At 45.7% G+C, this 12,650-nt stretch overlaps 1 protein-coding gene across 3 annotated transcripts; it reads right to left on the reverse strand.

Moving 5' to 3' along the window:
• Positions 1–3,242: 3,242 nt before the first annotated feature.
• Positions 3,243–10,400, reverse strand: CDC20 (cell division cycle 20). Of its 3 annotated transcripts, none has more exons than XM_082228868.1 (11): positions 10,205–10,400; positions 9,228–9,447; positions 8,610–8,752; positions 7,453–7,549; positions 6,036–6,164; positions 5,617–5,813; positions 5,077–5,171; positions 4,246–4,477; positions 4,041–4,166; positions 3,789–3,906; positions 3,243–3,626 (listed from the first exon to the last, which is right to left on the reverse strand). In XM_082228868.1, exons 1-11 carry the CDS (start codon positions 10,247–10,249, stop codon positions 3,454–3,456), a joined length of 1,575 nt encoding a protein of 524 aa, XP_082084994.1. In that variant the 5' UTR covers positions 10,250–10,400; the 3' UTR covers positions 3,243–3,453. The 3 variants fall into 3 exon arrangements, with proteins under 3 accessions (XP_082084994.1, XP_082084995.1, XP_082084996.1); XM_082228869.1 differs by lacking the exon at positions 10,205–10,400 and adding an exon at positions 10,103–10,126; XM_082228870.1 differs by lacking the exon at positions 10,205–10,400 and adding an exon at positions 9,970–9,993.
• Between the last annotated feature and the right edge of the window lie 2,250 nt (positions 10,401–12,650).

Raw genomic sequence — 12,650 nt, forward strand, 5'->3', positions numbered from 1 at the left:
ATTTTAGCCAGTTTTCAGATAGGATGGTCCTGTTTTAAAAACTTTTAAGCAAAGTTTATTGTTAGATTAAATTACAAGGTTTTGTAACACTTAAATCTCTCCACTGCTGATCCCTTGCTGTGTCCTGCCTCCTTCCTTCAGTGCATGTGTGAGAAACTTTCAACTAATGCTTATGACAGCATTCTACATTTACACCACTGTTCTGAATTAGTATTTTATTATGATGCAAGGGAATTTAGGGATATACTACTCAGCAATAGTAAAAGATGCTTATTCTACTATGCATGCCTGTTATTGCTGTTCTTTTGCTGTGGTTTAACACCTGGTTACTAATAATGCAGGAGTAATGAAATGAAGGAGGGACACGGGTGGCGCTGTGGGTTAAACCACAGAGCCTACGGCTTGCTGAGCAGAAGGTCGGCGGTTCGAATCCCCGCGATGGGGTGAGCTCCCGTTGCTTGGTCCCTGCTCCTGCCAGCCTAGCAGTTCAAAAGCATGCAGTGCAAGTAGATAAATAGGTACCGCTCCAGCGGAAAGGTAAACACCATTTCTGTGTGCTGCTCTGGTTCGCCAGAAGCAGCTTAGTCATGCTGGCCACATGACCTGGAAGCTGTACGCTGGCTCCCTCAGCCAGTAAAGCGAGATGAGCACCGCAACCCCAGAGTCGTCCATGACTACACCTAACGGTCAGGGGTCCCTTTACTTTAATGAAATGAAGATGGGACAGTGTATTCCAAATGAGACTTTACCTGTATGGCTTTCTATTGGAACTGTTTGGCCTTGCCCAGTCTATTCGCAAATATGGGATAATGAGCTCCGTGGTCTTATGATTAAAAACTATAGGCTGTTCTCATGTGCTCGCTACTGAACAGGCAACAGCATTTACTGCTCAACATATGTATCCTATCTTGACGCAAGTGCTCACAGCAGCTTACTGAAATTTGACAAGTGTAAACATTTTGGATAGTATGTCTTCTTGTTAATAGTCCTTATGGAAGCACCATGCTTCTGTAGTTGTTTTAGAACAGCCACTCCAAACTTTAGTAGTTGCTTCAAGTCTTGTTTAGGATCAGAAACAAAGCACTAGTTTTATATAACAACTGTTTCGTTTGCAAAAAGTCTTCCTCTTAGTGAAGTTAAAGAAAACATCCTCAGTTTTAACTGCAGCCCCAATTTGGCCAGATGAGTTTAACTGGAAGGCAGCAGTACAGCTGAACCAACAATTATTTGATGTTGCCTTTTATCTAGAACATTTAAGTTCTACTAACCACAGCAGCCTGTGTGGCTCAGACTTTCTACCAAGCCAGAACTTGGAACACAAGTTCTGACTTAAGGCTGCCCATTCCAGGGCATAACAGCAACAGACGCTACTCCTGTACTATTCCTTCATTACAGGTAACGAGTTCTCCATGACAAAGAGCATCTGTAGGGGTCAATGTGGTTACCTATTTTAATTAGTCAATAATATGCACAAGCCCTAGTTTTCATATCTCAGAAACAGAACAAGAGACTGCTGTCCATCCCAATTTAGATAAGGCCGCAGAAGCAAATTCCCGTTTCTGATGTTAGCTTCTCTTACCATCTGAAGTTGTGACAGAGAGCCATTCTGTATTTCATGGAATCATTGGCAGAAGGAACCTTTTGAGATAATCTACAGATTTCAAATACTATATACCTCCTAAAATACAACAGGAAGTTTAGTTGCAGATATCCTGCAAGTGTTCCTGCTTGTAGGTAGGCTATGGCAGCAAGTCCTATTTAAAAAGAACTGTGTGTAGCTGATGTGTATAGGATCACACTGTGAGGGGGCACCTAAATTAGCTTTTAAAGTATAAGAAGCTACCCAGTTGTGACGATTTTAATCAAACCATTATCTACACCAGTGATTTCCAATTAGCCAAGTACTGCAGATCCCTTGTTTTTCAAAAGCCAAGTCATGGACCCCCTACCATTGAAAATTTTGATATCTCTGGTAGTTTTTGTTACGCGAATGGAGCTGCGGACCCTCATATCATCCACAAGCCACCAATTGTGAACCACTGATATACACTGACCAGCAGTGGCTCTCTGTGGTTTCAGACAGGCCCTAGCTAGAGATGGCAGGAGTTGAACCCAGCACCAGTGCATGCAAAACAGATTCTCTACCATAGAGCTGGAACCCATCCTCTGGATTTAATCATTATCTCATCTGTTTATATGCTGGAAGTGACAGGTTACATGTATTAAAATATGCTGTAAAGAGAGATGCACAAGGACTTTAAAACTTCATGGATGCATCTACTTCCTTGGTCTATAGTTGGGGATGGGGGAAAATTGTAAAGGGAATGAGGCAGACAGAAACATTCCTCACTGACAGGGCCTGCCTGCACAGCTCAGTTCCTGGTAGTAAACTGCCTTCCACTAATTCAGCTACAGCTTTTTCACAGTAAAATACAGGCATTCTTAGTTACTATCATCCCAGGCCCAGAAGCACAACCTCCTTCCAATACCCAATCCTATAAAGTGCACAACAAAGGTAGCCCGTTGCCCTCCCTACTTTCTGATATTGATTCTAGCTAAGTGGCCCATGTTTCCTATCTTCAGCTATGTGCACATATCAAACAGTTTATACTTCCTGCTACTCTATTAAATAGTTTTAAGCTTTTGGGTGTGGGTGGGGAATCTAAAGAGATGGTGGTTGAATCCAATAGGATTCAATCACCAAGTATTATATAGCGCTATGTATACATTTCACCATACACTGTTTATCCTCAAATCTTACAAAGTTTGAGTACACAGCAGCAAGGATCCTTTTTTAATTGATAAGAACAGTATTTGTATGGGAGAAAGAATATATACTGCAAGCATTTGAACAAGAATACAATCTAGAAACCAGATTATCAGAGTAGCTTGATCCAACTATTCTGCCACAATAAGGTCTTACAGCCCCCATAAGTGCTTTTGTAGCCACTTCTTAGCCCTATAAGGAATTAAACAGCCCTTGGTAGAAAGTGCATGTTGTATCACTGTCAGTAGCCCAGCTACTGATGGGCACCTTAGCTACACCCAAGATGATAATTGCTCATGACTATTTCCATACACCTTGATGCACAGTACTAGATACCTTATCATTTGTTTACTTCAAAACATTAAAAGCCTCATTTTCACCACACCTCATACTTTGTGTATCTGTTGTCTGTATAGGCTAGGGCTGCATATTCTCTTGGGAAACATCAGAAACACTAGATTTAAGATAAGCACTCTGGTCTTCCATCAGTAGTTTATTTGGTTTATTACAAATGATACAGGCCAGATAGCCAGCAACAATTAAATCCACTTTGATATATCAGTCTGTTGCTTTTATCCTATCCTAGATATCAACCCCATGCACCAACCCCATTTCTTAAGTGAGAGTGAAATATTTATTAAATTGTTTAAAATTCTGTACACAAAGCAATAGGTTAGAGAGTGGGCTCAGCGGATGCCTTGATGGATAATGCTACTCTTGGTGCTGCTGTCTTTCTCCTTCTTACGGGCTGGGTCCAGCTCAAAACACCGCCAGAGCCTCAGTGTTTCATCTGCTGCTGCTGATGCCACTGTGGACCCATCTGGACTCATAGTCAGGCTTAGCACTCTAGCTGTGTGACCTGGGGAATATTAAAAACAAAGGTATGCCATTTCCAGCAGACAAGTGGAAGGAACAATGCATGTGTGGCTGTTTCCATTATATGAAGGCAGCAATACCCACAAATTAGAAGTTGGCTAAATCTGGTACTTCAGCCATTTCCATACCATCTATCTGAACTCACCTTTTAACTCTGTGACCTTGGACATGGATGGGTATTTCCATACCACGAGCTGGTTCTGGGCAAAGCCATGACCAGACACAAGTTCTTTGTAGTTTGTAGACCAAAGTACTGCACACACCTGTCAGACATAAAACAGTGAGTACCAAGAGCCCAAATACATGCTCATGTATAAATTGAAGAGACTGAGCATCAGCTTAGTATCCAATGCTGAACTGCTCTTTATTTTCCATTGAGAATACTAGGTGAACCTACCTGAGACTGTGCATCCACTGTATTGAGGCAGGTACCCGAGCACACACTCCAGATCCTTATATGCCGGTCACTTGTTCCACCTCCTGTTGCCAGCACATTGGACTGCCATGGACTCCAAGCTACAGCCTAGAAGAAAGGTGTCTTAGGTTAATCTTCCCTATTGCCAGCAACATGCCAAGTGCCTCCTACATAAAGAACTACTTACCTTAACAGCTCCTTGATGCTGCGTGAAAGTCTGCACAGGCTGAAATGATCCACTATCCCCTTGGATGCTTGGCCAGACATTTACCAGGTTATCATTTCCTCCACTGGCCAGATAGCGACCATCAGGTGACCACTTGAGCCCACACACTTCTTGCGTATGGCCAGCAAGTGTTGCCACATGGTGCTCTGCCACACGAACATCATGATGATGAATGTGACCGGTCCGTGACCCACTGTTAAGAGAGGCCTAAGATTTAGTATATAAACCCAAACAAGTGCTAAGGACAACCAATATCACCTCTTAGGAAAGAAAAAAAAGTTCCAGAGAAGGCGGTTTTGCTGTACTGCTGTTATATTTATATCCTGCCTTTCCCCCCAGAACCAGGCCTCAAGCATGAATAAAGACAATAAAGTGATACACGCATAAAAGATAATAAATGGAAATTAAACAATAATATTAAACTACATAAACATATTTTTTTTTAAACTAGTAGAAACAACAATACTATTAAAAGCCCTTTCCTAAAAAACAGTCAGTTCTCAGAAGCCTACTGGAGTAAAAGTCTTCACCTGCCAGCAGAAGGACAAGGAGGGAGCCAGGTCTGGCCTCTCTAGGAAGGGGGCTCCAAAGTCTGCAAGCAGCCATCAAGAAGCCCCCCCCCCCCCCCGCACCACCACCAAGCATGCTTGTGAGGGTGGCGTGACAGAAGGGCCTCCCTCAAAGATCTCAGAGCATAGCCAGGTTTGTATAGAAGAATACAGTCCTGCAGATAGGCTGAGCCTAAGCAAGTAATGCTCTCATGAATCCCTTTGTCTGGGATTTGGGCCATACCTGGATAGAATGTGGCTGTTCCAGCTCAGGGAGCTCACACGGGATGAGTGACTGACCATGTTTCGTAGACGCTTCTTCTGCTGGATGTCCCATAACTAGAATCACCACAGACAATAATTAGTGCAACCATCTGGCTAAACTCGAGTATTGCCAGGGGGGTTGGAAATGGAGAAGAGTATATACCAAGACAAGCCCACTTTGCCGAAACCATTTAAAATCAATTGGAGAAATGCAACCAAGCCATAGCCCTCGAAGTCATGCCTCAAGGAGGCTCAGTCATGCCTCAACCACGAACATACCCACACTTCAGTAGTTCCCACAACCTGCCGGGTACCTGCTGGTAGCTCGTGGCCCCAAAGAGTAACCACATAACACAGATTTCTGCATTGCAGGGGGTTGGACTAGATGACCCTTGGGTCCCTCCCAACTCTTAAGATTCTATGAACTTCTGGTACAGATCATGAGTATCTCTGTAAACCATGCCCCTTGGCAAGTAGTCAACAATGCTTAATCAAGTCATTAAAGAGGCATAACCCCTACCTGAACCTCTGCGTTACTTGTGCCAATTGCAAGGTAGTTTCCCTCTTTGATCCAAGACACGGAGGAGATGTAGTCATCTGGGTGTTCCATCTGCATGAGCTGGATTATTTCTCGGGACTCGTAGTTCCACAGATACACTGTTTTATCCAGAGCCACAGCCAGGAAGTTGAGGGCGCTCCAGTCGATGAGGTTCAGATCTAAAACAATAGATGAATCGCCACTAGCCCCTTCTTCCTCTGCACACCTCCCCACCCCCCATTGTAAGGCCTGACATGGCTCTGATTCCTCTAACAACCCCTCCCTCTCCACCCACAGTAGCCAAGGCAAATGCCACATGGAGGCATAAGTCTTCTGCAACATGTTACATCATTGCAGAACCGACAGGGATCCTATAAAATACAAGCACTGTAGCTACTTACAGTAGTCGTTGCGGATGTCTGGGGCGTCCAGAATCCGGTCTGACATGGAGGCTATATATCTACCATTCTTCCGAGAGGAGCCTGGTGTGTTCTTCTGGCTGTAGAGCACTTTGAGATTGTTCTGGTATCCTGGGGTGGGGAAGAGTGACCATGATTACGCAGCCCAAACCAAAGTCAACCATGTATTTGCTTCCACTGTAGTTGACATAGATCTAGTTTCAACTCATTTACCCCAGCTGCTGATAGGCCTAATAAGTCTTCTAACACATCTGGGTTTTCAGCTAATTCTGTCAAAATGCAAAGCAACTGCAGTAGGCCACCACCACACCATGAACAGATCAAACCATCTGCAAGAGAAGCTTCCTCCTCACAGGCACTGCACTTGAGGTATGCTGCTCTTTCAAGCTAAGGGTGCAACCCTTTGCATACATATGTAGGAGAGAGCTCCACTGAGGAAAATGGAACCTCCAAATAAACATGTACAAGAGCGCACTGCATCAACCCTAATTCAAGAAAGGACTTCCCTGCTGCTGTTTCATGTGAAAGACTATGGGTTCTGGTTGGTGACCCGAACCAGCACAATCCTAATAGCTTGAACAAAATGCAAGCAAACCACCTTGTTTTACTAGCATAATACAGAATTACACAAGTGGCAGCCTATAAACCGGAGTCACTGCTAGGCTGCAGACTGGCAATACTACTTTCCTACCACTCAGGAAGGCATAATTGCCTTGAACAATTCTCACTCTGAAGTCACAGCATAGCAGGGCGAGGGTGCCATCCGCATGAACTAGATTATCAGGAAGCACCACCATAGCATAATAAAATAGTAATAATAATAATAATTTTTTATTTATATCCCACCCATCTGGCTGGGTTTCCTCAGCTACTCTGGGCGGCTCCCAACAGAACATTAAAAACACAATAAAACATCAAACATTAAAAACTTCCCTAAACAGGGTTGCCTTCAGATGTCTTCTAAAAGTCAGATGGTTGTTTATTTCCTTGACATCTGGTGGGAGGGCTTTCCACGGGATGGGCGCCACCACCAAGAAGGCCCTGGGAGCTGAATCTCAGTGTCCGGGCAGAATGATGGCAGTGGAGACGCTCCTTTAGGTATACTGGGCCAAAGCCATTTAGGGCACCCCTTTAGAATCCTTGCTATTTCTACCATCTAAAAAGACCCTGATGTTGGGAAAGTGAGGGCAGGCACAAGGAGAAGGGGACAACAGAGGACGAGATGGTTGGACAGTGTTCTCGAAGCTACTAAAATGAGTTTGACCAAACTGCAGGAGGCAATGGAAGACAGGAGTGTCTGGCGTGCTCTGGTTCATGGGGTCACGAAGAGTCGGACACGACTAAGCAACAAAAATACCTTAAAGTGTCTTTCACCCACAAGGAAAGCATCTGGTCCTACCTTCAGGGGCATTCTGAGGCTTTCCACTCAGTCGCAGGATTTTTGCCTCTTCTACATCAAAGCCATTCAGGTTCATTGCCCAGGCCTTCTGATGCTCCTTGGGTTGGAAAAGCAGTCCCATTAAAAAAATAAAAATGAATTAGTAGTCTGTCATACAACAGGAATGGAAAACTTATTATCCCTCCAGATGTTGCTGATCTCAAATTCCCATCAGCCCTAGCCACATGCCATGCTGGCAGGGACTTATGGGAGTTTTGAGTCCCATAACATCTGGAAGGCCAAAGGTTCCCAGCTCCCTTGCTCTTACAGTATAGGCAGCTAAGCAATTATATGCCTGCAGGCTGACATGAGCAACAAGAGCCAAATCAGAGCTGGAAGGTTTGTATGGCATATATATGTATGCAAATATAACAACATCTTACCTCATCGTCACCCACACAAGCCAATATACTGTAAAGCAGGAAGCAGGTGAAGATTTGTCAATCTTCTGTAATTTTATCCACTAAACACCACCATCCTAAGATTGGAGAGTAAAGGGCAGCATTTCCATCCACCTTCACTGGCACTGGAGGGGAGGATGAGGAGAAATGCTACCTTTTACCTAAAAACTCTGATCTTTGATGTGATGCTTAACACTAAGATTGGATATACAATCTCTCTGCATGAACTTAAGAGATCCTATCTAAAGAGCTAGCAGAGGTGCAAGCATACATGTGTGCTACCTGCCTGTGACAAGGGAGAGAAGAGGCACATGCATCTTGTGGAATTTGTTTGGTTTGCCCTTCCTACTGCTAGAAAGCAACCCCTGGAAATGTGGGCAAGTTCAAATCCAATCTTTAGGCTGAAATAGGCTCTCCTGCCCTGTATCACATAGCTTGAGTTATTTACTTAGCTACCCATAAATGACAGCCTAGGATTGTGTACTGGTCATCTTGATTTTGTAGCTAATAAGAGCAAAATGGCCTGTATAATGGCTGGGTTTCAGAAATCTAGCATGTATTATATTATCACATGTCTCATTAAGCAGCTGACTCTTTACAGCTACTAACCTACTGTCAGGAAGCCTTCTTGGCCAATTATTAGGTGTCAATATCTCCCTGCACCATTTCTATATGGCTTGCACGAGGAACAGTTGTTCTTTAATATCACAAACTCACCTTCTTGGTGGGGGTATCATCAGAAGACTCCTCTTTTGTCAAGAGGAAGCTGGCCACATCCATTTGCATAGCGCTGCGATTAGGAATGTATCTGTCCCCTCCAGTTTTGTTTGGAGTGTTTTGTGCTTTAGAACCAGACTTGCCTACAAGATGGAGAAACAGCAAAAAATCTATTGCCTCTATTGATAGATAAGATTTGATTAATAGAAAGGAGTACTTCTGTGACTATTCCACAGTGCGATCAAGGGATGTAGTGGATCTGCCACTCCCAAGATCTAGTTGGGAGAAAACCACAAGACAAGCTGACATATGCTAGGTCAACCCATAGCCTCAAACATTAAGATGTGTCCTCACCCTCATAAGATACAGTGGTACCTCGCAAGACGAATGCCTCGCAAGACGAAAGAGTTTTCCGTTTTTTGAGTCGTTCCGCAAGACGAATTTCCCTATGGGCTTGCTTTGCAAGACGAAACATCTTGCGAGTTTGTTTCCTTTTTCTTAAAGCCGCTAAGCCGCTAATAGCCGTGCTTCGCAAGACGAAAAAACCGCAAGATGAAGAGACTCGCGGAATGGATTAATTTCGTCTTGCGAGGCACCACTGTACAACAGGAGTCTTACCTGGTGTCTTGGAGGGGGTCTTGCTTGTGCTGTGAGGTCTGTTAGCTGGCTTCATGGGTGAAGGAGCTGTAGCATCTGGGGTATGTCCAGAGCTGGCGGCAGCAGCCTCCTTGGCTTTGCGCTGCCATCGGGCAGGAGGGACATTGGGAATAGGGGCATCTAGCTTCAACAGCCCGTGCAAGTCACTCTCAAACAGGAACTGTGCCATGTGAATAGGGCGCTGTGTGGATAAAGCCAGAAAGGGGACGTAAAACAAGTTAGCAGCTGCAAACAAAAGGCCAACAGAGACCATGCAATACACATGTGCAGTAGGGTTGGGTGAGCACACGTGTTATTCCCCATTCCCAGTCAGTTTGGCCCAGCCCTAAGCTAGCAAGTCTAAATTTGGATCAGAAGGAGGCTCACACGTTTGAATGCTCCTCTATACAGAAAGCTGCGTTTTTCAAGAAGGGCCATATTGCACCCCCTTCCCATCAAAATTTACTTTTCTAAATGCAAAGGAACTCCCCGACTCTGCGCCCCATGCAACAGCATCGACCCATGGGAGCCTCCACCTGAAGTCTGAAGTACAACAGCCCAGACACAGGTTCTGCATCTAAGTGGGGAAACGACGTAGCAACAAGGAAGTTTCTTCGTACTTTACGACCCCCGGAGGTTTCCTGAAAGGGTGCACCGCTTTTATAAGATGACTTGCGACCCCAGCCGTTTTCAACAGCAGCACTAAAAAGAGTGGCAGGGGTACCTTCTTTCTATCTCGTCGTGGTCTACTGCACCGCCCAACCACCCAGCCCGCCGGCCCCCGGAAGCTCCCCGTGCAGGGTGGGCAGCCCCACCCGGGCCACGCGCGGAGATGGGGGGGCAGGAAAAAGCCCTACAGGCGGCGAGGAGATCGAGGGAAGCCAGGCGGGTGCGGAGAAGCTCCAGGGGCCACAGCAGCGACACCGCGAGCCGCCTGGAGGCAAATAAACCGGACTCACCTTTTTTCCCGATCTGGAGGAAACTCTGCCGAGCCCTTCCGCCATTCACGATTTAAATTCGCCTCTCCGAGCAGCGATTGGCCGTTTCGAACGCGCCGGCCGCCGGGAAGCCGAGGCCAACGGGCAGCCTTCGTCTCTCTCATTGGCTCTCCGACGGCGAGGAGGCGGGGCTCCGCTAGGGCAGGTCTCTGAGAAGGAGCCGTGAGGCTCCATGGATAAAGCAGGGGCGTTTCGCTTCCCATGATGCCTAGCGGCAGCGGGGGAGTGGGGAGAGAAGAGGGCAACGGGGTTGCCATGGTGCCGGACACCACAATAACGTTCCAAAATTCCAACCGAGTCCTGGAACCGCACGTCCGCTACGGCTCATTCGCGAGAGGGCCGCTGAATGTTTCGCGCGTGCGCATCTCCCGCCGAGGCATCCCGGGCGGGTGCGCGTGGTGCGGTCAGAGTTCTCCGAAGACGCTGCTTCCCCTGCTGAGGACTCTGAGCCACGTGGTGGAATTCGTAGGGTGTATCCTGCCCAACTCTCCAATTTATATAGGGCCTTTGGTCGTCTCGTCTTTCCCCCAGGAAAAAAAAATGCAACAGGAGAAAGCGGCCTTGTATTGACTCAGGCCGTTGGGCCACCTTGCACAGTACAGTGGTACCTCGGGTTAAGAACTCAATTCGTTCTGGAGTTCTGTTCTTAACCTGAAGCACCACTTTAGCTAATGGGGCCTCCCACTGCTGCTGCACCACCGCCGTGCAATTTCTGTTCTCATGCTGAAGCAAAGTTCTTAACCTGAGGTACTATTTCTGGGTTAGTGGAGTCTGTAACCTGAAGCGTATGTAACCCAAGGTACCACTGTACTGGTCTACACTACTGGCAGCGGCTCCTCAGAGTTTGAGGACAAAGTGTTTTCCCAGCCCAATGTGAATTCGCAACGATTGAACCAGGGACCTCTTGCATGCATAGCATGTGCTCTACCACAGGAACACTTCCTGAGAGCCAGGGGTGACAACTTGACTAAAATATTGTGGGGGGCTCAGGTAAGCCCTAATTGATCACATGATGCAGCACATGCCCACCATTTGAATGGCAATGCCCATCAACTTGGGAGGAGCGCAAAGGGACCTCAGCGCCTAGGAGTTGGCTCCTGTGCTGAGAGTTCACTACTTAAGAGATCCTCAGGACAGGCTCCAACTTTCAACAGGGAATGCCTACAGTGCCACCCCTCAAATTCTGAGTTGCACCACCTATTAAGACAAAGCTGCAAGGATAGTAGCAGAGCTTAGCCAAGATTTTCAAGTCCTGGCACTTATAAATCCGTCTGCTCCTTATCTCCCCTGTAGCAGTGAGGGTTAAATGCTGCATTTGATCTCTAGTACAAGATGTGCTTGACTTCTGACCTTCAAATGTCATCAAGTAACTACTAGACTCTAGTAACTAGAGGGTTCTATACCTGTGGAATAAAAACAACAAAGACTGCTGTGCTTTCAGCTCTGGCCTGGGAACCCAACTCTGGCATCACACCTCAAAAAAACCAGTCTTGTCCCCAACCTTGAGTAGACTGGGGAAGATTGCAGGCTGCCTTGTTGAGGAAGATCTGAATAACCAGTTGTGCAATGCATGCTGTGATCCACAAATTGCTTAAATCCAGCTGTTTGCATTTAAACTAACAGGCCTGTTGATTTTAACAGTAGACAGACCTGAAGTGCAAGAAAGTCAGTTTGAGCATTAGTGGTATGGTTAATTGCTGGGAATAAATGTAAGCTCTTCTGCTTTGCACTAAATTAGCCTCTATGGTTGGAAGTGGGATAATATTGGCCAGGATAGATTGCTCCTAGAATGTTAGGCTTGACACAAACAGACCAATGCTTTTTAAGGTGTTGTGCGGTGCAAGGCTGGTTATTTTCAGTGTACGCAATTTGTAATCTCATGAAGTAAACCTCTTCAGAGCCAATGGGATTTTATTCTTTATACAGAATAAAATCCCATTACACAATTCTTTACACAGACTGAACAAAGCAATATACAGGGAAGAACAATGAAGAACAAGGTAGTATATACATGTGTCTGAAGGCGAAATGCTAAGCTCAGCCACACCCTTACATTTTAAGAGGCGTTTGAGCAATGAGTCCCTTTGGAAAGCCCTGTGTGTTATGTTTCAAAACCATCCCATCCTGAATACTCTTGCAAAAACTCCACCTCCTACATATTTCTGTGGCTTTGCAGTGAGGGGACCACAGTGAGTGTGCTTTTACAAAAGTTGCACTACTAAACATTATTCTATGCACTAATACCTGGTCACAATGCAAATGCCAGTAATTATAGTGATTCCCCTGTTGTAGGAGAGTTGTGGCTCGTGATGTAAAATGAAGTCAAAGGCAGAATAGATTAAGTTGATTTTTACAGTGTGGCCTATCAACATGATGTGAGTTACCACATTAAGACTAAGTAGCCACA

The sequence above is a fragment of the Podarcis vaucheri genome, assembly GCF_965113315.1.
Source record: "Podarcis vaucheri genome assembly, chromosome: 6".
NCBI lineage: Eukaryota > Metazoa > Chordata > Lepidosauria > Squamata > Lacertidae > Podarcis > Podarcis vaucheri.

Excerpts from the sequence above, each read along its gene's own strand:
- CDC20 (XM_082228868.1), bottom strand. The coding sequence starts at position 10,249 with ATGGCGGAAGGGCTCGGCAGAGTTTCCTCCAGATCGGGAAAAAAG. Across the intron at positions 5,814-6,035 it reads AGACATCCGCAACGACTACT|ATCTGAACCTCATCGACTGG; the intron begins GTAAGTAGCTAC and ends CTATTGTTTTAG. Across the intron at positions 5,172-5,616 it reads CAAGTAACGCAGAGGTTCAG|TTATGGGACATCCAGCAGAA; the intron begins GTAGGGGTTATG and ends TGGTGATTCTAG.